A 22,311-nucleotide genomic window follows, 5' to 3' on the forward strand; every position below is an offset into this window, starting at 1 on the left:
GGGAAAGAACCCCTTCAACTTATGTCTGGACTGTGCTGCAAACAGTGCCCAGCTTAAAAAAAACAGGGAGGCAGAGATTCACAAGGAGAAAGTAGTTCAATGTCTGTACCCTTCCTTGATTCCAGGTATATGAATGATCCTGAGGGACACAAAAAAGGGAGAGGAGGTTAAGAAAAGTATTTAAAAGCAGAAGCTGATGAACAGTAGATGCCATTGAAAAAAAAAAAAAGAATTAATGATCATGTGCTTGTAATGAGCTTGGTTTATATGGAGCAGCAGGATGAGAACTGCATCAGAATTAGATAGATCCATAGACAGGCTAGATTTGAAGGCCGTTGTGGTCCCTGGAAATGATGCCATTAGCTTCCCTTAGTGATGCTTCAAGCCTTAATTATCCGTGTGGGTGGCAGGGTAGAGGCTGCCAGAAGTCAATGAATAAGTTAAGGATAATTGTTTTGTGATGCTGGATGTGTTTTTTTTTACTCCAAGCAGGCATAAAGATTTCTGTTCAGTTTATCTGTCCTCTCTGGGCTTAATTCTGAACCTAGGAGACCCAAGATGAAGTAATTAGGGTGCATAATTTGGCAGATAAATATGTGGAGAAACAATGGATAAAGAGCTAAAGGCCAAAGTCTGCAAACCAAGAATGGTTTGCATCTTGGCACCGTGGCCATCAGGTGAGGGAGGTGACTCTGCCCCTCTATTCTGCTCTGGTAAGATCCCACCTGGAGTACTGCATCCAGCTCTGGAGTCCTCAGCACAGGAAAGACATGGACCTGTTGGACCAGGTCCAGAGGAAGGCCACAAAAATGACCAGAGGGATAGAATACCTCTCCCATGAGGAAAGGCTGAGAGAGTTGAGGTTGTTCAGCCTGGAGAAGAGAAGGCTCCAAGGAGACCTTATTGTGGCCTTTCAATACTTAAAAGGGGCCTAGAGCAAAGATGGGGACAAATTTTTTAGCAGGGCTTGTAGTGATAGGACAAGGGTTAATGGTTTTAAATTAGAAGAGGGTAGATTTAGACTACATATAAGGAAAAAAATTTTTTACAATGAGGGTGGTGAAACACTGGAACGGGTTGCCCAGAGACGTGGTAGAAGCCCCGTCCCTGAAAACAGTCAAGGTCCATCTGGATGGGGCTCTGAGCAACCTGATCTAGTTGATGTCCCTGCTCACTGCAGAGGGTTGGACTAGATGACCTTTAAAGGTCCCTTCCAACCCAAACCATTCTATGATGATTCTATGATAAACGGACTGTGTTAAAGTTACTCAAAAAACACCTTTGAAATGTTAACAGCCAGAAAAGTGGAGTCAAGAGAGAAAGAGTGAGAGATATCTAAAGCTAATCTCAAGAGTGAGCTTATCTCAAGAGATAAAACTTCTCCAAATACTGTCTTCACTTGTATTTTTAAATCAGTTTATATTTAATGCTGTCCATATTTATTGTTAAATATATTTAATACTGATCTTCCACCACTCTCCTTCCCAAACATATAAAGAATTTAATTAAATTATCCACTTAGATTGCTAATTAACCACAAGTCACTTGAGGTGAGAGGAGCTTAGGTATTTGGCTTTTGGACATTCATCTGGCTTTAAGCTTGAAGACTTAGATACTTTAATTGAGTCAGATTCTCTGGAGCTTTATGAAAGGTAGTGCTGTCTTCTGATGCTGTCATTTATCATAGGATTGCAGTTCTGGTACTGAGATAGACATGGTCTGAGGAGCAGAGAAGAGGACAGGACTGCTTCTACCCAAACCTGCACAGAGCTTACAGACCCCCTTGGGCTTTGCTCCCCAGAGACACCTTAAGAGTTAGCTCTCAGGAAGGGCTTTTACTTGAGCCTGTCTTGGCCTTGACCAGGGAGTACCTGCTGCATGTCCTATCAGGTTGGTCAGCACAACTGGCATGACCATGTACACACTATGCAAAGAATGGTGGAAATGTCATTTATTCTGGTCACCATTCCTGAAGGTGCATAAGAGATGGCATTATTCCTGCTTGTGTGCCCAAGCAGAAAAAGCTACCAACTTTTTCTGTACTACTGTCTGTACTACCGTCCTGAGGTAACATTCAGAGGTATTGAGGATTGTTTAGTATATAGAACTGTACATTTTTCAGTTTATGACAGCAGATCTGTTTGCATTCGAAGTACTCAATCTGACACTTTGGCATTTTTTTTCTGAAATTTTACCTCTGTGATCTCAACCAGCTTTGCATTACCTTCTCATGCATAGTGGTCTTGTATCTAGAAATATAGGTACCACAGAATAAGCAACTCAGTAATTCAGCAGTGAGCACCCAGACTTACTGGGAACATCATTTTGCTGACTGTGAGGAGAAGCTGGTGTTGCAGAGTGATGTTTTGCTGTTTGCCATCATCAAGACTTGTTTATTTCTGAGCCTCCAATTTCACAAAGAAAAATCTATATGTCTCTTCACATCAGCTCCTCTTTCTCCAATCCTGCTTACTCCAGTGCACCAACAAATCATTAATCTTTGCCAAAAGTTGGTGTTGTGGGGAATGTTACTAACTCACTATCCTGGTTGATCTGACATGAGTAGATGCTTTAAAGACATCAGAGACAATCTGTAAGGGGAATTTTGGGGAAACCCAGGAACGTAGAGCCAGCATTGCTTTTCCAACTGCAAGTTGTTCCAAAATCTTTGCAAAGTAAGGTCTGTACTATTGTTATCGATGTTCAGTGCATGACTGAATTTCTTTTCTTTTTTTTTTTGTTTTCCAAACTCTGACCTCATTCAACCCCAGTGAGCTTGCATGGGTCATTTAGAGTGAAAGCTTGCTTGTAAGTAAACACTGATTCACTGTATTAGACAAAGAGGAATGAAAATGAGAAGAAATCACATTACATTTGCTTTGATGACTTGTTCATGTACCTTACTGGTGGACTCTGTACAAGTCCATATCTAAAGCTAATCTCAATAAGTAAGGAACAGGGAGTGGTTTTTCTTTTTACAGAAATAAGAAGCAATTTGGTACCAAATTAAATGCACAGAAATGTGATAGGTGCAGAAGTAATGCTTAAGAAGTCATGTTGACCATATGGTCTCACTGATAGCCCTTTGGCGAGAGTCCCAGGCTCCCCAGGCTAGCTGACCTGCTGTGACACATGCACAGCTCTAGTGTTTGCTGACATTTTGAGCTTTCCCAGATCCCTTTACTCTGTCCACGTTTTTTTCTCTCTTACTTTTTCCGAGTGCCTCAGCACAAAATTCCTGAACTCTGTGATGACCAGCTCAATGTGTACATCACATTTCCTCAGTTCAAGCTGTGGACACAGGCAAATTTGTGTTGCAGATTTGTTTTGTTCTGATAGCTGTAACTGTCATGCAATCTTGGTTTGTTGTAAAATGGAGACTGGGACCAAAATAGGAAACAATATAGCTACTTTCTGCTTTTCTGTGCCACCTCTGAATACTCACTCATACGCTCCTTCTCCAGTGACTCCTTCCCTCTTCTGCAAACCAGTCCAGGAAGATTCCCCAGATGCATCACCTGCTGCAAATCTTCTCTGATTCTCCAATCATGAGCTGCACATCCTTGATAATGAAAGAGTAACCATTTCATCGTAGACTTTGTCCCTGGTTCTCTCTGCTCTGTATCATGGATCTGGGTCTTTGCCTGTGGTTTTTCCTTCTCTCAATAACACTGTTTGTAGGGAACTTGCTACAGCAGTGACTCAGGCTATTACAGGGCCATACTGCAATTTTGGAAGAGGTCAAAAGTTTTCATGCTTCTGAGACTCCCATTCTTTCACTGCATTTAGTCCTTTAAAAATTAATCTGGGAAGGTGGAAGGCATCATGGCACAACCTGCTTGTCAAGAGGACAAATAACAGACTACATTAAGATCAGCTGTGAGATGCATTGAGCAATATGGTTTTGAAACTGCTGAGTTGACGTGAGACATCAGTATCACATTTTTTAGCCAAGTGTGACCTGCATGAAGCACTTTTAAAATAGCAGGACATAATTCAGACTCATTAATAGGTCTTGCTGTGCCAATGCAGTATCATTTCTCCCTTTATATTTTTAATTTTTTCCTTCAAAAACTCTCTTGAGGACTTTAAGTTGAACAAGAAGTGGGACAGCACTGTACTTTAACATGAGTCTTCTTTTTTTTCTGTCACTTAACCTATATTTTTCTTTTCTTAGTCCTGTCCCATTACATTTCACTGTGAAATATATCCCAATGTCCTGATTATTCAACTTGCTTCCCACTTCCTGTGACTTTTATAACAAGTGTTCACCTATCTCCTCCCAGAGGGAATTTGAGGTCAAGGCAAATCTCTACCCATCTGCGTCAGGGGAGGTGGCAGGAGAGCAGCCACAGCAAGTGTCATTCAGCAAAACTGCATGGCTGCGTGGTGGGAGCTTCTTACCCCTCCTTCAGCTACTGTAGGTTGTGCAGTTCAGGGCACAGGCTGGCCCAGGGGGAGTAGGAGGCTGATAAGGATCGCTCACAAAAACTTAGATGCCCAGCGACACAGTAAAGAAGCCCAGGCACTTCCCCATAGTATGCGTGACTCTCACACATAGGGCCAAAATTCACCCTGCCCCTTGGAAGTGGGAGCAACAGCACTTTGCTGTATGAAAACATATTCTAATCCTAGACAGCATTCTTGTTTCCATAATTAAAAGGGACTCATAAAACACTTACCTTCCCCCAAAATTCAGGGGTTTTTTTTCAGTGTTGTGCATTATGTGAACAGTCCCTGAAAGCATCCTGTCAGTGTTCCTAGGAGAGTTTTGCAAGGGATTGGAGAGGTCAGTGGTTTATTCAGAGGTGAGGCATTGTGTATTTTGCACTTTGTAAACTTAGGAATTAGGTTTTCATCCATTTTTGCCAGGGGAAGTCTCAGAAGTGGGGAGGACCCAGTGAATGCCTCCTGAGAGGGTTAACAGGTTAGCTAAAGTGGCAGGAGTGTGAATGGATGATACAGCCCTATCTTCTCCCAGGCTCATCAATCACTGGAAGTAACAGGCTAACAAACACAAACAAAACTGTAAACTTAAAATAATTCACTTAGTACCATTACCTCTGAATTCCTCATTTGCAGGTTTTTGACTCTTGTAACGTCACGTTTCTGTTACTTCTCCAGACACAAAGTCTCCTAGGGAAAAGTCTGAACTTTCCATGTGAAAACAAGCAGGTTTTTATTTGTGACACCCTCTGAATCATCCTTAAATATCAAAGAATACAAACAAGGCGCTTTTTTCTCTTTTCACATAAAAACTTTCAAGACCTAATTTATAAAGCTCTTCTGTTTCAGACCACAGTCTGGGCTACCAACCATCTGCATTCACTGTGGTGATGGGTAATGCCAGTGGAAAGCCACGGTAGCTTCTGCACTGTTTATCACAAATGTAATGTTGACTTTTGTGTCACTTCCAAAGTGGGGGTGAAGCCTTAGCCCCATCACACAATAACGTCCATTTTCCCACAAACTGCTTGGTACACAAAACATGAACAGTCCTCTTTTATCCAGAGAGGTAAAAGAGGACAAAAGGAACAGCTCAAGGGCTTAGCTCTCACGCAGACAGTGGGAGAAAAATAAACTAGAGGCTCAAAGTGCAGTAGATAAAAGAAGAGCAAACTGACATTGTTAAAAGCTAAGTCAATGAATGCTCAGAGCACTCAGCTCTTTGCAAGACTTGGTTGAGCTCTCCAGAAATGATCCTGAACGATGAAATTCAGCCTTGGGCAGGAGACCAGGCAGAGTCTACGGATCATTTACATCCCACTTAACCTGTGCAATTTCAGCAGTGCATAAGACACATGACAGATCTCTCCAGAAGGCTGAATTTTCACTTTATAATTTCCAGCAAAGAGTGAACAGTGAGAGTTTAGTTGTATTTAGTAGAGAAGGTGTGGTGGAGGCCTCTTTCCCACAAAGGCATGGCTGAATGTTTTACTCTGTTTATTTTTATTTTTAAGATGCTGGACTGGTCAGCAGCCTCTTGATGTTTCTCCTGAGCAAGTCTCTAAAAAGGCATGTTGGTAGATAACTTTGCACCCATAATTTCCGATAGGAGAGATCCACAAGCAGTCTCCTGTGGTGCAGAAGTTCCTTTTACTACCTGAACCAAGAGATTTAGATGAAATTTGCAAATGGAACAATTTTCTTCAACTGCCATAAAGTTAACATGCCCAAGGTGGTTTTGATGAATTGTTTTGCTGTTGTCATCGGAGTTCAGGCTCTATCTTGCTGCTGTGCTGGGAGGAGTGGCTGCTCTGCTGGTTAATAACCCGATTCTTTGTTAATGAGTTGGGCTTCCTGACAGCACTGTGTCTCCCATTCTGCCCCATGGCCTGAGACAACCCTTGCCACCGCTGCTCCATCTCTCCTTTTGAGGACATCATGGGCAAAGTGCTTGAGCATGAGAAAAAACTCTTCCAACCAGTGAACCCTGGAAAGGAAGCCAGCCATGAAGTCCCCAGACTGTAACTCTTATGAGGCATCAGAAGCATGTCCAGATATGTTTCTGTTTATGTATTTCAGCCAAATTATTTGTCCAACTGAGTAACAACATTTTGTTATATCATTTTTACTGCCTTTTGTTTCAAGGAAGAGAATCGACCCCCTTCCTAACGAATATTGACTTCCCTGCGAGCGGAGGGAGGTGAGCAGTCATCACACTGCTTGTGGTACAGACTGAGGAGGTAGGGCAGAGTTACACTAATCTGTACCCAGTTCCTGTTACAGTGCCACCCGTCCCATTACTGCAGCTGGAGAAGTGTTGCACCAGGAACAACAGTGTGACATTGGCCTGGAGGATGCCACCTTTGAGCCACAACCCAGTGGAGGGTTACATCTTGGAACTTGATGATGGAGATGGTGGCCAATTCCGAGTGAGAATTTCATTCAGCATTTATTTGTGTTTCTTTGTATGTGAGTTTCCTCACAGATTTCTGTCTGTCCGAGGGTGGGGAGAGGGTTGTCAAAACATCCCTGCTTCCGTCGTGTGGATGTAGAAAGCAGTGCAGATGCTGCTTATTAGAAGGACCCCCAGTTTAGGTAGGAAGTTTGGTTGAGATTATTCTCAGGGCTCGGGCAAAGAGGGTCTTGAGGTCCACCTGGAGTGTACCAGAACAGAAAATCCCATACAAGTCTACAGGAGCTGAAAGTGATTCATTCCACAAAACAGAGTTTTCTTTGAAGCCCATACTTTCATCTGACCATAGCACCCCGTTTCAACAGCTGAGATTCTTGGTCCAGAAATGCAACTCAGTTTTTCCTGCTTTTCTGAGTAAATATGGAATCCTGCATAAAAATACGGGATTTCTAAACCTTTGCTCTGGGGGTGGATGTGACCAGGCTGGTGGAAGCTTTCCACAGACACGCTGTGATGAGGTTGTTAAGCATGTATGTGAAGGCTGTCCTTCCAGCCCCTCGGGGTGATGCCACAAATGGTTGCTCCTGGCTGTAGGTGCAGGGTACTTATAGGCTCCCGTCCCTTCTCACCGCATCCTGATAAACAAACTACAGAAATAATTCAGTCAGGATCGAGGTGTTATAAAATCCAGTGTCTTGGATAAACCTTTTTGAGTGTTATTTAAATAAATACTTGTGAATAACAAAGATCTCGGGCTGGTGCTATCCAAGCCCATTTGTGTGGGGGGTTTTGTAACTGGCAAAGGTTTTAGGACTGCCAGTGCTGCCATGTCAAGATTTTGGATTGAAGAAGATACAAAACCGTCTAAATTCTTAAAAATCTAGGGTGATAACTTCTCAGAGGAATGCTTTGCTTTCAACTTTACCAATTGAAAGATAAACTGCAGCCTTCTCAGCAATGCCATTTCAATAAGAGTGTGGTGACCCTTTTCATGAAGGATTATATATCAGAAAGCAGTGACACTGACTGCACTTTATCGGTATTTGATGGGTGGATTTGAAGTATGTTTTTTGTCTCCCATCCTAGCAGAGAGCATCAATCTGAATAAACACAAGCAGTGAACAGTGTTAAAAATAGGAAATGGATTAGAAGATGTGAGAGTTGTCCTATAAATACAACTTTTTGCACAAATAGCATATGTTGTAACATGGAGATAAATTAAGCTATTCTATTAAAACTCTTCTTTCTCTCTATGGAAGATCATTAGCTAACACAGGACCCAAGAGACTTTGTTATTCGTAGCAGCCACTATGGTAGCAAGTGGACAAACACATGGCCGGCTGTAAACTAAAGTAATCCCTTTCTTATTCATCACATATTTAATTCACTTTAGGTTCATATCAAAGAGCCTTAACCAACAGGACTACTCTTAGGCATATACTTAAGTGTCTTAACTGAACTTGGGCCTCAGTGGTCTGCTTAGTCACAGTCTTAAGCTCTTTATGGCCTTTGCTACTGTAAACCTATGGATTTCACAGAGTCAGAGAAATTGGAGGTGGAAAGGAATTGTGGCTTTCAATCCACTGCCAAGACAGGAGTTTTTCCTTTTCTGTCATTTTCTGTTCAGTTTTTCAACAAACTTGAGGTTTCTAGGCTTCTTTCAGTTCATCATAGAATGTATAATCCGACTGATCCTCTTTGTTAGTCTTCCTAGATGTTCCTCCTCCTGAAATATTTCACATGACACAAGTGCTTGCTATTTAATAATTTTTTTGCAGGCTTCTGTGATGTCTCTGTTGTCTAGTTGCTGTTTCATCATGTGACAGATGGAATTCAAATCTTTAGATGATCAGTTTCTTCTGGCTCTGTGATTGGAGGTTTCAAAATTATATTTTAACACAGGCATGAGACAACCTTTCCAACAGATTAAAACTGTGCTTACTCGTTTTTTTAATTCTTCCATGCCCCCCGCTTTTTTGTGTCCTACATAAATGTAAGAATGGCCACAGTTGGTCAGACACTGGGACTACTATCCAAAATAGTGTTTTGGAGTAGATGTTTAGGAAAAGAGAAAAAAAATTAAGATCTTTATTGCTGTACCCTTCCAGCTTCATCTTCACCTTAGTGTCTCCCCTGCTAACCATCCTTGATGTCTCCACTGCTGTCCATGTTATAGCAGCATAACTTCTACATCCTGGGAAGCAATGAGAAGCTGTTCACTTGTGGCTTCTATTTAAAAGGCTTAACATGTGATCACAAGGCACAGTGAAACAGTTAAATTATGTCCCTCTTTCTCTCCTTTTTTTTGGAATGTTTAGGAAGTGTATGTTGGCAAGGAGACTCTCTGCACTATCGATGGCCTTCATTTCAACAGTACCTATAATGCAAGAGTCAAAGCTTTCAACTCTTCAGGGGTTGGCCCTTACAGCAAGACAGTTATTTTACAGACGTCGGATGGTGAGTTGTGGTTTTGCCAGTTTCTAAGTGAAAAGCTGCAGGTCTCAGTGGCAGGACACTTGCATCTCTTTATACCCACCAATACCTTTGGCACTTACTGGCATGCAGATTTTGGATCACCTGAACGGAGAGGCCAGGAACTGAGTGTGTACAGTGTCTGAGCTCTCCACCTAGCACTTTTGGGGATTTCCCATTGTCAGTAACACTTCAGGTTTCAAATCATGCAGTTTGATTAGGCTGTAGAAGTCTGGGGTCTAACTAAATTCTTATTTGCTTTAGCATACAGAAGCAGTTGTGCAACACATGAGATATTTTTGTGCCACTCTGTCTCCACTTCTCCATATATATTTGGAATTTGACTTTTTCTTCACTACTGTTTCAATTTCACAGCAAGGTTTGATAATACAGAGATGGGAATTCATACGTCTTTGTCTGTAATTATACTTGACATCCATGTGGGCATTACAAGAAGTTCATCTTCATTAATGATATAGTAATGAATCAAGAAGTGCATGCTATTATCACTTCCATTTTTGTGCTGTGTTGCCAAAATATACCAGTATAAAATACATATACTTTAACAGCTTTTTCTGTTGTGGGTTGTTTTTTTTTTTTTCTTTCTTTTTTTTCCCCTTTTGATAAAGCAGTGAAGTCAGTCCTGACCAGCAGGAACACAGTGGAAATCCATTTCCATGAAAGGCAATCCTGAACCAATTCACCTATGTGAGCAATTTCCATGTCATGGAGAGGAGAGGAGCCTTTGCCTCCTCAATGACTTTCGGTAGCCTGTGTGAGGACAGAAAGTCACTGTCCTTTAGCAGCTTACATTCAGAGGAACAAGTACAGATAATATAAGGCACTTCTGAGCTGAAAAAACAGCAGGGTGCCAGCTCAGAGCAATCTCATGTAGCTGCCTACAGTAACGAGGAAAGATTGTCTTTATTACCTGGAAGTGCAGTGGGGTCTTTAGGAAGGCAGAATCTCATTCTTGTAATTGAAGTAAAGCAGACCACACTTGAACACAGCCTGTTCTGCCATAATCCTGCCTTTCCTTTTCCCCTTCCACAGTGGCATGGTTCACCTTCGACCCGTCCTCAGCTCACAGAGACATAGTGCTGTCGAACGACAACCAGACTGCCACCTGCAACAGCTACGATGACCGGGTTGTTCTTGGCACAGCAGCCTTCTCCAAGGGTGTGCATTACTGGGAGCTGCATGTGGACCGGTATGACAACCATCCAGATCCAGCCTTTGGCATTGCCAGGATTAACGTCGTTAAGGACATGATGCTGGGCAAGGACGACAAGGCATGGGCCATGTACGTTGACAACAACCGCAGCTGGTTCATGCACTGCAATTCTCACACCAACCGGTAAGCGCCTCCTGCACGCTTTTCTCATTACTGATTGTTTCTTCTGCTTTGCATCACGGGAAGGATCTCAGCAAGCCATCTAGTTCATCTCCCTGATAAATGTAGTTATTTTATTCCTTCTTAAAAATCACTAGTGACGGTGATTTCACCTTAGCAATCTGTGTTGGTGTTTGTTATCCTCAACGTTAGCATTTTTCCCTGACATCTAGCCTAAATTTCCCCTGCCATGATTTAAGCCCGTTATTGCATGTCCCACCCACAGTGTCAGCAGATAGGAGTGCAGTGCACTGGGATGCAGGATTTCTCTCCCATTGCTGGAGGAGTGCAAGGAGAAAGGTGGTTGATTCTCTTCCCTAGGAGGAAACTTGGCTGCAGGTTGCACAATAATTAGGCAAAGTACTGGTGATTGCCTGTCCAAAAGGCAGGTTTTTATTGCTGGTCCCAAAAACTGATTAAAAGTAATGCTGTAGGTCATGCCTACAGGACACACAAGGGGCTGTTTGGCAGTGAGGGCTAAGTGACAGCTTCCATCCAACTGAGCCATTGTATGGAAAAGCCTTGTAAAGTGTCTCAACCAGTACAGCCAACTCACACAAAGGAGGATTTCAGAATGCCCCTGAGCCATCGTTACCAAACGTGTCTTTCTGCCACCACTCAGAGGCTCTGCGTGCTCTATGCAACAGAGCGGTGGGGAGACATCTTCTAACTGAAGCTACCTCCAGGGATGGATCACACACAGGCAACATGTATCAGCATAGATCCAGTGTTGTGCTGACATGCTTGCATGGCTTTCAGTGCTTATGATCATTACCTCTACCTAGTGCTGGCTGTGTTTCCTTGGTGTGATGCTGGACTGTGTAGGGGAGACATGGACAGCTTCACTTGAAGCTCCCTGGGATATCACCAGAGCAGAACTGCGCTACTCTCTCTTCATGTCCCATAAGAGGGTCAGCCCGAGCTGAAGGTCAGCTAGGTACTACGGGAACTGAGACCCTTGAGAAGGTCTCTGCTGAAAAGTGTGATTCAGGATCCTGAGTTGCTTGCTTATTTTGGGAAGTGGTGTATTTGTATACCTACTCTATCATGATGAGAGAATAAAGTGACTGACTAAGGCTACGTAGCAGGTCTGTGGCAGAGCAACAATAAACTTCAATTTAGTTTTCTACTGACTGTCCAAGCAGGGTCTTCCACACTCATTAGCCCAGGTGTTGTTTTTGTTATACCAAATGATTAAAAGAAAGGCTTGCAGTGATTTTTAAAATGTTCAAATGCAGGTATGATCTCCTTAAAGAGATAAGTTCATGCCAACATGTGCTGTATCCTAAAGCTGGTTGTAATGTCTCCTGTTGAATAGTCATTTATACTCTAAAGCATACTTGTATTTTAAGTAAGTATACTGCAAGTGCTGGGAATTTTTGCTTGAAGCACAGTTTGATTTTGCAGTTCATTATAGACAGGTGGAAGAACCTTGTAGCTGGATCAAAAGCTATCTGAAGTAAATTGGTTTTCCATGGCTCCAAAGACCTTAGATAATGTCCTAAGACAATAGAGAGTAAAATAACATCAGTATAATAACTATATCAAAAGGTTCTCTGTCCCTTTAACATCTTGATTTGATTTAGGGCGGAAGTAATATTAAGCTGTATTAATTTTAATGCTCTGTGAAACAGCTTATGTTTTCTGGAAAAAGGCTGGCAAGCATTCTGTGTACTACTGTCCCAGAAACCTATTTTATGGATTTGGTTCTTGCCATGCTTCTCCTGGCAAGCAACACATGAGCTAAGCAAATGCTCTTTTTCTGGGAAGCACAAACAATGGAAACACTTTGGATTTCCAATAATCCTGCTTAAACAGGAGAACAAAGTGCTTTCTGTTGATGATAGTTTCCCAGTTTTTACTAGATAAAACACAAAGGCTTTGCAGGCACATCCAAGGCATGGGTAGGCCCATGGAATATCTGTTCAGGTGAAGTACACTCGTAAAGGGCATGTAAGTCTTATGAAATCGCACGCGCTTCAATGAAATTAGGTCTAGGCATTATATTTTTAACCGTGACAGTCAAGTAGGTCAGTTTTTTAACTCATTAGCTGTAATAGTCTTGTGGACACAATTATTGCTGCCTGGGTGTTTTTTCCCACTGGAGACAAGTGCATGACAGCACAGTATCACAGTCCAAAGGAAATTTATTGTCAGCTTTTAGCCTCTTGGATGTTATTATGATGGAGGTAATAATTTCATGCTTCCTAATCTTCATGAGAATAAATTAGGGCAATAAATAAATGACTAGCTTCCAGGATAAGCTGAGGTGGAGCTTGAAAGACCTATTCGTGGGACCTGTCACGTTTAGAGTACTTTTCTGTTCCTTTCACTCACAGCATGCAAAATTGGACCTGTCTACATCCTTAGAAACTAACATGATTTCTGTAATGCTAGAAGAAAGAGAGGCATGAACAGAAGATTCTAATGCTATCAAAAACAGAGGGAACCTTTGAGAATAAGTTGAGCAAACTGGCTAAGAAAACACTTTAGGGCAGGGATATTAGCTTCGTGAGGTACCTTTCAGCCTCATTGTTCCTGAAAATAATCAGTTCACACCAGAGAGGTTGTATGCCCGTTGCTAAGAGGCACTGACATTCATTGCGATAGGTCTGTTCCTTGTCAAAGTTCCCGAGAGCAGGGGTACCTGGTGCTATAGGCGATACTCTAGCCACTACATAGAGGCTAGAGGAAGGAAAGTAAGGGAAGAGACAGAAATTGCACTGAAGTGTTTTATACTGAAAGACAGTGGGAAGTAAAAATCTAGATAATTTGGAATGTAGTCTTAAAGCCTCCTGTGATCAGGTCAGTCTCTTCACCTCTCACTTCAGAGATCTCAAGACCAGGTTTTCCTCACACAAAAATATTATAATTGACTGAAAAATACTGTCCTTGACAATAGACATGGTAAAGTTGTTAAGTTACTGTAAAGCTCATGATGACAATACTGTTAACAGAGAGTTAAACTAATTCTTCAGTTCATTAAGATGTTCATAAATTGCTAAGCTTTATTTTTCAATAACAGTGAAACTTATTGCTATTCTTAATTCTGCATGCCAATCCATACAGTCCTGTTCTGCACATTGTCCAAGCTGCTGCTGAAAGCACCATAGAATAACAGCTACCACTGCCACAGGCAATGGCATTTTTTTTTTGGTAGCTAAATTCCCCTATCTGTACTCCAACCTTCCAGGCTCCTGCACAGCACTTCCACACTCAGGACTTATCGTTGCACACAGAAATAAAAATGTGCAGGACTCTGAGAAGAGGGGTGAGTAGTGGGATTGAAATAATGAGAGAGTGGTGCGTATCTTCAAAACTGGGTTCTTGTTTAATGAATGCTAACTATTTATTGAAGAAGTATTGTAACAGTTTTATTTTCCTTTTGCATGGTCTGCAGATTACTAGAGGCCTATAGTATAACTGTCATTAAGTAGTTTTTAAAATGCATTACAGTAAAGCAGCAGCTTTTCAGATGCTGCCACGGAAGTGTACCAGAAGAGAGCAACATCATTTTCACTCTCTTGAGCTAGTTGGCTTCTTTTATTGCAACTAAGGCATTTATTCGAAAAATTATGCTGTAATACTGTCTAAATGATGTACAGAAGAGTGAGGAAATGCCTTGCATAAGTTTGCTCATGAAACTTTAACTCTTCCACCCATGACAGGAGTCCAAAAAGCACTGGAGTCCTCAAAGTACTGATCCCAAGGAAATCTTGGGATGCTGGGGAAGAGCAGCTGTTCAACCTCTGAGAAAGTCCAGCCTCCCTGGTAGCAGCATGGCCAGGTGTCCCCCTTACCTTTGCCCTGCCTTCATCCTGCCAGGGCTGGTTGCTCACTGTGGGGAGGTGGTGGCCAAGGGATGGGGCAATCTACCCGCTGAAGTCCTGCAAGAATTGTGGCAGGAAGGAAGAGAGATGGCCCCTGTCCCCCTGCTCTGGCCCTGTGCCCCTGTGGCTCCTGGAGGGGCCTCAGCTGGGTCCTGCACTGGCCTGGGCTGGGCTTTGCGGGCAGCATCCGTCTCCTCTTCAGTGGGGCTGTCCCCAGGGGCTGCAGAGGAGTCACTCAATGTCACTGTGCAGCACACAGCTCGTTAGCCCACAAGAAGCAAATTAGCTTATCATACAGGAAAGAGCAGAATAATGTCAAAAAGGTGAAGTTGCTGTTTCTGTTTCCCTAAGAGAATCAATGTCACCTAAAAGGAGGTAATAAAATCTATTTTAAAACACTGCAGGATATAAAACGTGGTGCCCTACAATCAAAACCGTTCCTACACAGAGAGAAAAAAAAATGTAATCTATTCTAAATAGCTCTAGATCATAATACTGTTGCTTCCCACAATCTCATCACGTGTTTTATGATTGAGTGCTTTTAATAAAAACAGTCTAAATACTGAGATACTGAACATAGGTAAGCATCTTAACTTTTGCTGGAAAATAATTTATCGTTTTGGAGAAGAGCTCAAGGAGAAACCTGTTAATGTGTATAGGATCAGAAAGCAAATAGAAGGAACCTGGGAACAGTAAAGTTTGAAATTTAACACATCTGAGAGCCCAATCCATGATTCCCAGCTGTATTATTATTGTTTGAAGAGCTTTAAATGGAGAAATCAGGATAGTATTCTATACTACTATGCCACAGATAAAACTCCATTTACCTTCAGAGGAAATGCCATGTGCCACATTTAGTCTAAAGGAGACCAGTTTGTGACATCTAGTGGGCAAGATGAAAATTTCTTACCCTGCACCCTGTTCTTCCTAATCATATTTTGATCCACCCCCCTCGCCTTTTTTTTAGTGTTTTGCCTACCTATTGTGATAAATTTTATGTTAAAATTGCATTAATCTTGTGAACGTTGTGTGCCTGCGGGGAGTGCATGGGACAAAAGACAGCTGCTTCCTTTCTTACTGCAAATTATTTGAAATCTGATTTACCCTGAACAAATTGCGTCAAGCTCTAAATCCATCACAGAGCCCCCATGATATTAGTAGAGTAGCAGTGCCTGTGGCATATCTGCATATCTAGTAGATTTTTTTGCTCAGTGCTTTTTAAAGTAATACTGGGTTTGACTAACCTCCAAATCAAAGTGCATTAATGTCAAGTCGCTGAAGTGTGTAATGGCTGGCTGAGCCTGTCCTGGGAAGCTCTGATACCACAGTAGCTTTCAGCAGCTGCTCCTGACACAGCCAGTTATCACTGGAGTTAATAACTGTGCCTCCACACTTGAAACAGCTCCCACTCCTGTAGCTGAGCACCTTGTTGGACAGGGAGCTACACTTACTCTTAACCAGCCCCACCTTCCCTTGCTCTCCGAAACCAGTATCTGTTGTACCTGTGCTGGCTCCCTGGTCTCTGGGAAGCTGGATCCCCTTAGGGGATGCCAAGGTGGGTACTCAAACTGGAAGTCTGAGTTTCGAGCTGTTAGCAGGCATAATGATTAGGAACCAACGCCTAGGAAACCAGCTTTCTGCTTTTTCATTCCCTGACATGCCTCACTTCACTATAGCAGGGGTGCTCGGAGGAGCTGTGTCTCCAGGGCTTCTGTCCCACCCACTCAGTGCTGACCTGACCTGCTCACCTCCCCATCTCTCATCAGCCAAGGGGATCTGTTAGCTCTGGACCCCATTTTCAGCTCTTAGATTGCAGTTGGAGGCGAGGTGGACCTAATTACTCTTTGGGATCCCCCGGTTAAGCTCCCATGAATGTGATACACATGCTTCAGATAAAGGTGTGGATCAGCCATTGCCAAATGCTGTGGGGTTAATCATTTCACCGTGCTGCTCCATTCTCCTTTCACTTGGTCAGAGTGAGCAGCGGTGGTGTAGCACTCTTGCCTTCACCAACAGTGTGGTCCCTTTGTACCTTAGGACTGAAGGAGGAGTTTCTAAAGGTGCCACTGTTGGTGTTCTCCTGGATCTAAACAAGCACAACCTGACCTTTTACATAAATGGGCAGCAGCAAGGGCCTCCAGCATTTGAAAATGTCGAGGGTGTCTTCATGCCTGCCTTGAGCCTCAATCGAAACGTCCAGGTAAGTCTTCTTCAGTTGAGTGCCACTTACCCTTCTCATCTAAAGGAGAATGTATGCTACCAGCCACTGCTGCTGGGGCTGATAATGTCATCTGTAGGTATGTCATCAGTATGGATAGGGGCTCTTTCCTTCTCAGACTGACACCTAAGCTACTGACACTTCTCAGAAAATTGCATTTGACCTTCTGCCTTGCCTCACAGATGTGAGGAGTAACGCTGTAAAAACAAGAAAAGGTCCCTGCACACACTAATTGCTGCACTTATTTTGCTGCAACGCTCCATTTGGAGAGCAGCGGTGCTAAGGCTTCCTCTGCCAGTTTGACGAGAAACCATGAGTATCCTAATACCTCCTTGGAGATTATTAACACTGGCAAGAGACAGAAAGGTGAGCAGCACAGTGGTAAGGAGAGCAAAGACAACATAGATCAGAGCATTAGTGCAATAGAGAAGACCCAGTCAGCACATCATTCTTGCTCTTTGTGAATTTTGGAGATTGCTGTCTGTTCTCAAGAGGATCTCCTCTTGGAGGAACCCTCTTCAAGTATAATGCATTTTTACTTCAAGACCACTGCATATGGCTAGACACAGGATGTAGTGTAAGGGAGAACCTATGGAAACACCCAGGAGCTTGAGGACTGAAGGAGGCCAGCTTAGGTCAAGCAGGATCAGTGCAGCCAGAGTAGAACACTCATCATTTAAAACACCCAGACTGAAACCATTAACCTCATGTGGCCTTATTAGTATATGAACATTTATAATTTGTTACTGGTGGCATACAAATCTTTCAATAAGGTTTCATAGCTTTATTGTATTTGATGGACCAGCGTGGAAGTCACAGGCACTTTTCTAGGTACTTCACTGCATTATTCAAGACAGATTTTTACTCACAACCTACCTTCAGATTTATCTACCTACATCCTTTAAGCACTTGGTTTACATTTCTTATGACAACTGAGTTAAGGCAGAGTCAGGCTGACAAGGGGGCAGGAGGAAACTCTGAGACTAAGCTTGTGTTTACTGTTGAATTGTGCTCTGGTACATCAGTGTGGGAACCCTGACCTTGCAGAGATGTCAGGTTATAGAAGGAGCACTAAAACTTCCTGTGCTTTGTCCTGCCAGGACAGCCAAGATAAAAGGGTTTTCTTATATTTAGTACATGGGCTCCACTATGTGATCCCCATCCTGAAGCACTCAGTATCCCTCACACAAAGTAGACACTGGAACAGGTTGCCCAGAGAAGTTGTGGATGCCCCCTCCCTGGAAGTGTTCAAGGCCAGGCTGGATGAGGTTTTGAGCAACCTGGTCTAGTGGAAGGTGTCCCTGCTGATGGCAGGGGGGTTGGAACTGGATGAGCTTGAAGGTCCCTTCCAAACCAGACCATTCTATGATTCTAAAGATGCCATCTGCCTTGTGTCTAGCAAACAGCACTGCTGGAGACCTACAACTGGTGGCTGGATTTGGGAAGAGATATGGACACCTGGCTTCTAGACCCCAAAGTGTTCAGGAGTGAAGGGAGGAGGAGACTTGTTTATTTCAGGGTCTCAATATCATCTCCATTAATATTCTTGATGACTTAAACCTGGACATGAAGTCCCACAACTCTTGCCCTGTCATTTACTTGCTCTTGGCCTTCATGAATGCTTTCTGCTAAGGATGTCCCAGTTTTGAATCTACGTGTTATTTCTTCTTTGTGCAGGTGACCCTGCACACAGGACTGGAGGTGCCACAATGCATAAAACAGCCCAAGTTGCCCAGCAACTAACGAAGCCCCTGCCTGACCCTGTGCTGGATTCTGTAAGCTTTCTCAGTGTGATTGAGCACTTTTCAGTAAGTCAGTAAAAAAACATTCTCTTCCCTGACTGAAAACATTGCACAGCATGTTGCTCACCGAATAATCCACTGGTTACAGCTCGCCCACTCCGTTTTTAACAGCCATAGCACTGAACTGGCACTCGATTGCAGATGGGTACCCGAACATATCTACACCGCATTGCATACATATGTACCCACACACGCGCACACACACATATACATTTATAAAGCAAAAGGTTAAATGAGTGTTATTTTCTCTCTCATGGCTGGATTTGGGCTTAAAAGATATTAGGGATCCTGGAAAAAATGGGTAAGACTAAGACTGAGCAACAACGGCTGTTGGAGCAATTTACCAGTAGGTGAACTGGATTCCCTTTCCACCTGAATTCTTTAAATCAAGAAGGCGTATGTTTTGACTGCTGAAATAGAGGTTGTGTGCTCAAGAATTCCTGGTTGTCCATTACATTCAGGGGGTCAAATGACCATTAATTATTCCTTCTGGCTCTAGACTGCAGTAAGCTGTGGGATAACACTCCCCTAGAATTCAGAGGCAGAACTTATCTCATTACCTTCAACAAGAATAAGATTGGTTTCTGAACACTGCCATGTAATAGTTGCACTACTCAGATATGAAAAGTAGAGAGAAAATTATCCTTGATACATTTTGGTATTTGTTATGTAGGTGTGATTCTGGAGACTATCACACACAGAAGATCTGATTGTGGTTATCAGCACAACAATTGAAGAATGGTGGAGGGGAGATCCCTTTGAATTGAATTGATAAAAGATTTATTTAAATATGGCACATGCAAAATATCCCATATAGAGAAATGCTGCTTTCCTGCCTTGATCCTGATAAGCCCTGGGCAGCTGTAGTGCCAATGTAGCTTTGAGATCAGAAGCCTTAATTTTCTATTAGAGTAGTATGAGCTAATTAATGTCTTGATCCTATTGAAACACTTGAGCGAGAGAGATTCGTAGCATTAATGTGAAATCTGTCTTTAAGAATTTTTCTAGATTGGGACATAAATCTTCTACAAACAAGACTTAACCTGTGCCTGTCATCTCCCATGAAAACAAGCAGCCATTGCAGGTGCTGCCCATGACAACTGGAGTCTGACTGACAGGGATCTTTTCCTACAGCCATGGTATGTCACCTGTGTGCTGTTGTCAGAAACACACTGATTTGGGTGTGTGCTGCTTTTCCTCTGAAGCCAGTTAACATATGCAAGTGTGTGTGTGCGTATAGCAGCGATGCATAAGGACAAGGTGCAGCAGACTGTGGGAGCCCATCATATCTCACACTCTGTCACTCTAATCCTACATAAGTGTGGTGCTATCAAACAAGAAAAGCATAAACTCTTAAATCCCATCAATATACTCTTTCCTTTTTAAAAATCTTGCTGCTTACACAAATTTTCCTCTCCAAGCATACATATACGCACATGCATATTATTATCAGACATGTAATTATTAAACCTGGAAACAAATATTGTAAGCAAAACCCAGCTTACTGCCTTGCATTAAACCACAGCCACAGGACAAACAGCCCAGGCTGCCTTCAGGCAGCCTGCCAGCGTCTCAAGCATCCTGCTGCAGGTCCGCTTCTGCTCTCTGGCCAGAGCACATTATTCAGGTAGTGCTGAGCGATGGCAAGGCTTCCAGGATCAGCCAGGATCCTCCATGGGGTCATCCCATTGCACAGCCCTTGTGGGGAGGGGGAGGCAGCCCAGAACAGTCTTGGGCTATTGCATAGACAAAAAGCAGTCTGCCACTGTGCTGCCTGTAACTAACCAAGCATCCTGTAGCCCACCTCTCCTGCAGAACAGCAGTGCACCTTCAGTGATGTCAAGACTGAAATGAGAAATAAAACCAATGACGGGGAAAAAATAAGTGTTTAAGTGGGAAAGCAGCAGTACTTTCTTCAAAGTCTGGAGTGGAACGTATTAGTAAACTTATAGACATTGGAATAACTGTGCTACGCTCATCTTGGTTTCTTAAAGAACAGCCGAGACCAACTGTGTTACAATTTTCAGTTTTGTTTAATACCATATGAACTCATGCAGGATTTTCTAGTTAGTGGGTCTGTTTTAACCTACCTCAGCTAGAGTACTACTGGACCCCAAATTTCCTCTTGAGTGTGCTCTTCTACGAACCTAATAGTTGTAGTCATAGCACTGGCTTCGAGTATTGCCACTCAGAGCAGTGTATGGGAATACTGTACATAAGTTGCACATAGTTTTTTATATTGGGAAACATCCCATGATCATTTTAATACAGAAGGCACTCCACTTTCACTTGTATTAAAAACAAAAGGGTGTTGTTTGTTTTGGGATTGAACCTTTGCCTTTACTCCCAACTTCTGTGAAGGAAATTCAAATTAATTTACATATTTCCAATCTTCAACCATTGCCACATGTTTAAAATAAATTCTGAATGGGGCTTAGAAGTGTTTGCAGTACTTGGTTTTGGTTTTCATAGTTGCTTTGGTATCGGTTCCTGGTGTGTTATAGCTTGGGGAGAACACAGGGAGTGATACAGGTTACTAATTTCTAATAGAAATATGGACAGTAGGTAGGGGCACACTTCAGAGCTGTAGAGTAGCTCGTTTGTTCTGCTCTATACATTCCAACATTCATAAAAGCAGGGTACAGACTAGCTATCATTTGTCTCCTTTTACCCTATCAGAAATGCAAATAAAATAAAAAGAATACAGTTGGAACTAGGTAACCTGCACTAGTAAGACTAATTTAGCTGAAGTCAAAAGCTAAACAAAGTGGTTGTATGTGTTGGTTGTGTACACATTCAAGGACTTGGGTTTGGCATGGCCCATAGCAATAAACCAATTACCCCAATAGAGTGTAGTCTCATGATTTCAGCTGGATACATTTTAGTAGTTTGATTAACAGAAGTAATGTTAGAATTATGCTAGGAAACTAATTACTCCACATGTGAATACTTATGCAGCCAGATGGCAGTGGCCATCAGAACACAGGCAGAGCAGAATTTATCCTTTGCAGAACAGCATCAGGTGGGGACAAGTGCAGCACTTCTACCTCTTTGCTCAAGCTGGAGGTAGTTTGCTTCTCTGCAGGTAATTCCCTTGAGGTCCATCTTGTTATATACCCAGCAGTTTGCATGTTCTTCATCTACAGCATCTCTTAGGCCAGTTTCTGTTTCCTCCAAATCCCTTTTATAGGAGGGAGTCAGCCTTTAGTACTATGGTCCTCGCAGAGACTGTGTTGCTGACTGTCCAGGGAGAGCCCAGGGGACTGAAGAGAAGCACAGATAGCTGAGGGGACCGCTTTGGATGCTCTTGCTTCCCTTTGATTCCTTGGGGTATTTGTGCAGCTCCCTGGGACTCAAAGCTCCTCCAGCATCTGGACCTGTACTGAGCTGCCCTTCATGGGACTCCTCTGCTCCTAGAGGCCAGGTTGCTCCTTGTAAGCCGGAGAGCAGAGCCTTTCGCACTGGGATGAATCCCATCTACTATGCTACAGAGCCCACGCAAAGCAGCTGTAAATTGACTGAGTGTTTTAATAAAAACCCAACCAACCCACCAACCAAGCAACCCGCCCTCTAATAAGCTTGACTTCTGCATACACCAATTTGGAACTCTGCACAGCTGCTGAAGAAATACAGCAGGCAAACTTCCAGTTATGCAGAGCAACAAGGGACTCTTAGTTTTTATCTACCCCTGTGAACCCCAGCCTTAGCCTTTGTGAACCTCTTCTTCCTCACTCTTT

The 22,311-nt window shown here is 42.8% G+C and overlaps 1 protein-coding gene across 1 annotated transcript in view; it reads left to right on the forward strand.

Moving 5' to 3' along the window:
* The window catches only part of LOC104526652 (tripartite motif-containing protein 67), a gene marked incomplete at its 5' end in the record, with an annotated part of 19,129 nt that extends 614 nt beyond the window's left edge, over positions 1–18,515 (forward strand). Inside the window, 5 exons of the mRNA XM_010170182.1 lie at positions 6,730–6,875; positions 9,178–9,316; positions 10,385–10,688; positions 16,592–16,754; positions 18,450–18,515. Coding sequence (XP_010168484.1) covers positions 6,730–6,875; positions 9,178–9,316; positions 10,385–10,688; positions 16,592–16,754; positions 18,450–18,515 — 818 coding nt within the window. The remainder of the gene's footprint in view (positions 1–6,729; positions 6,876–9,177; positions 9,317–10,384; positions 10,689–16,591; positions 16,755–18,449) is intronic.
* Positions 18,516–22,311: the final 3,796 nt, after the last annotated feature.

This window comes from Antrostomus carolinensis, unplaced genomic scaffold (assembly GCF_000700745.2).
Source record: "Antrostomus carolinensis isolate BGI_N321 unplaced genomic scaffold, ASM70074v2 scaffold3636, whole genome shotgun sequence".
Taxonomy (NCBI): Eukaryota; Metazoa; Chordata; class Aves; order Caprimulgiformes; family Caprimulgidae; genus Antrostomus; species Antrostomus carolinensis.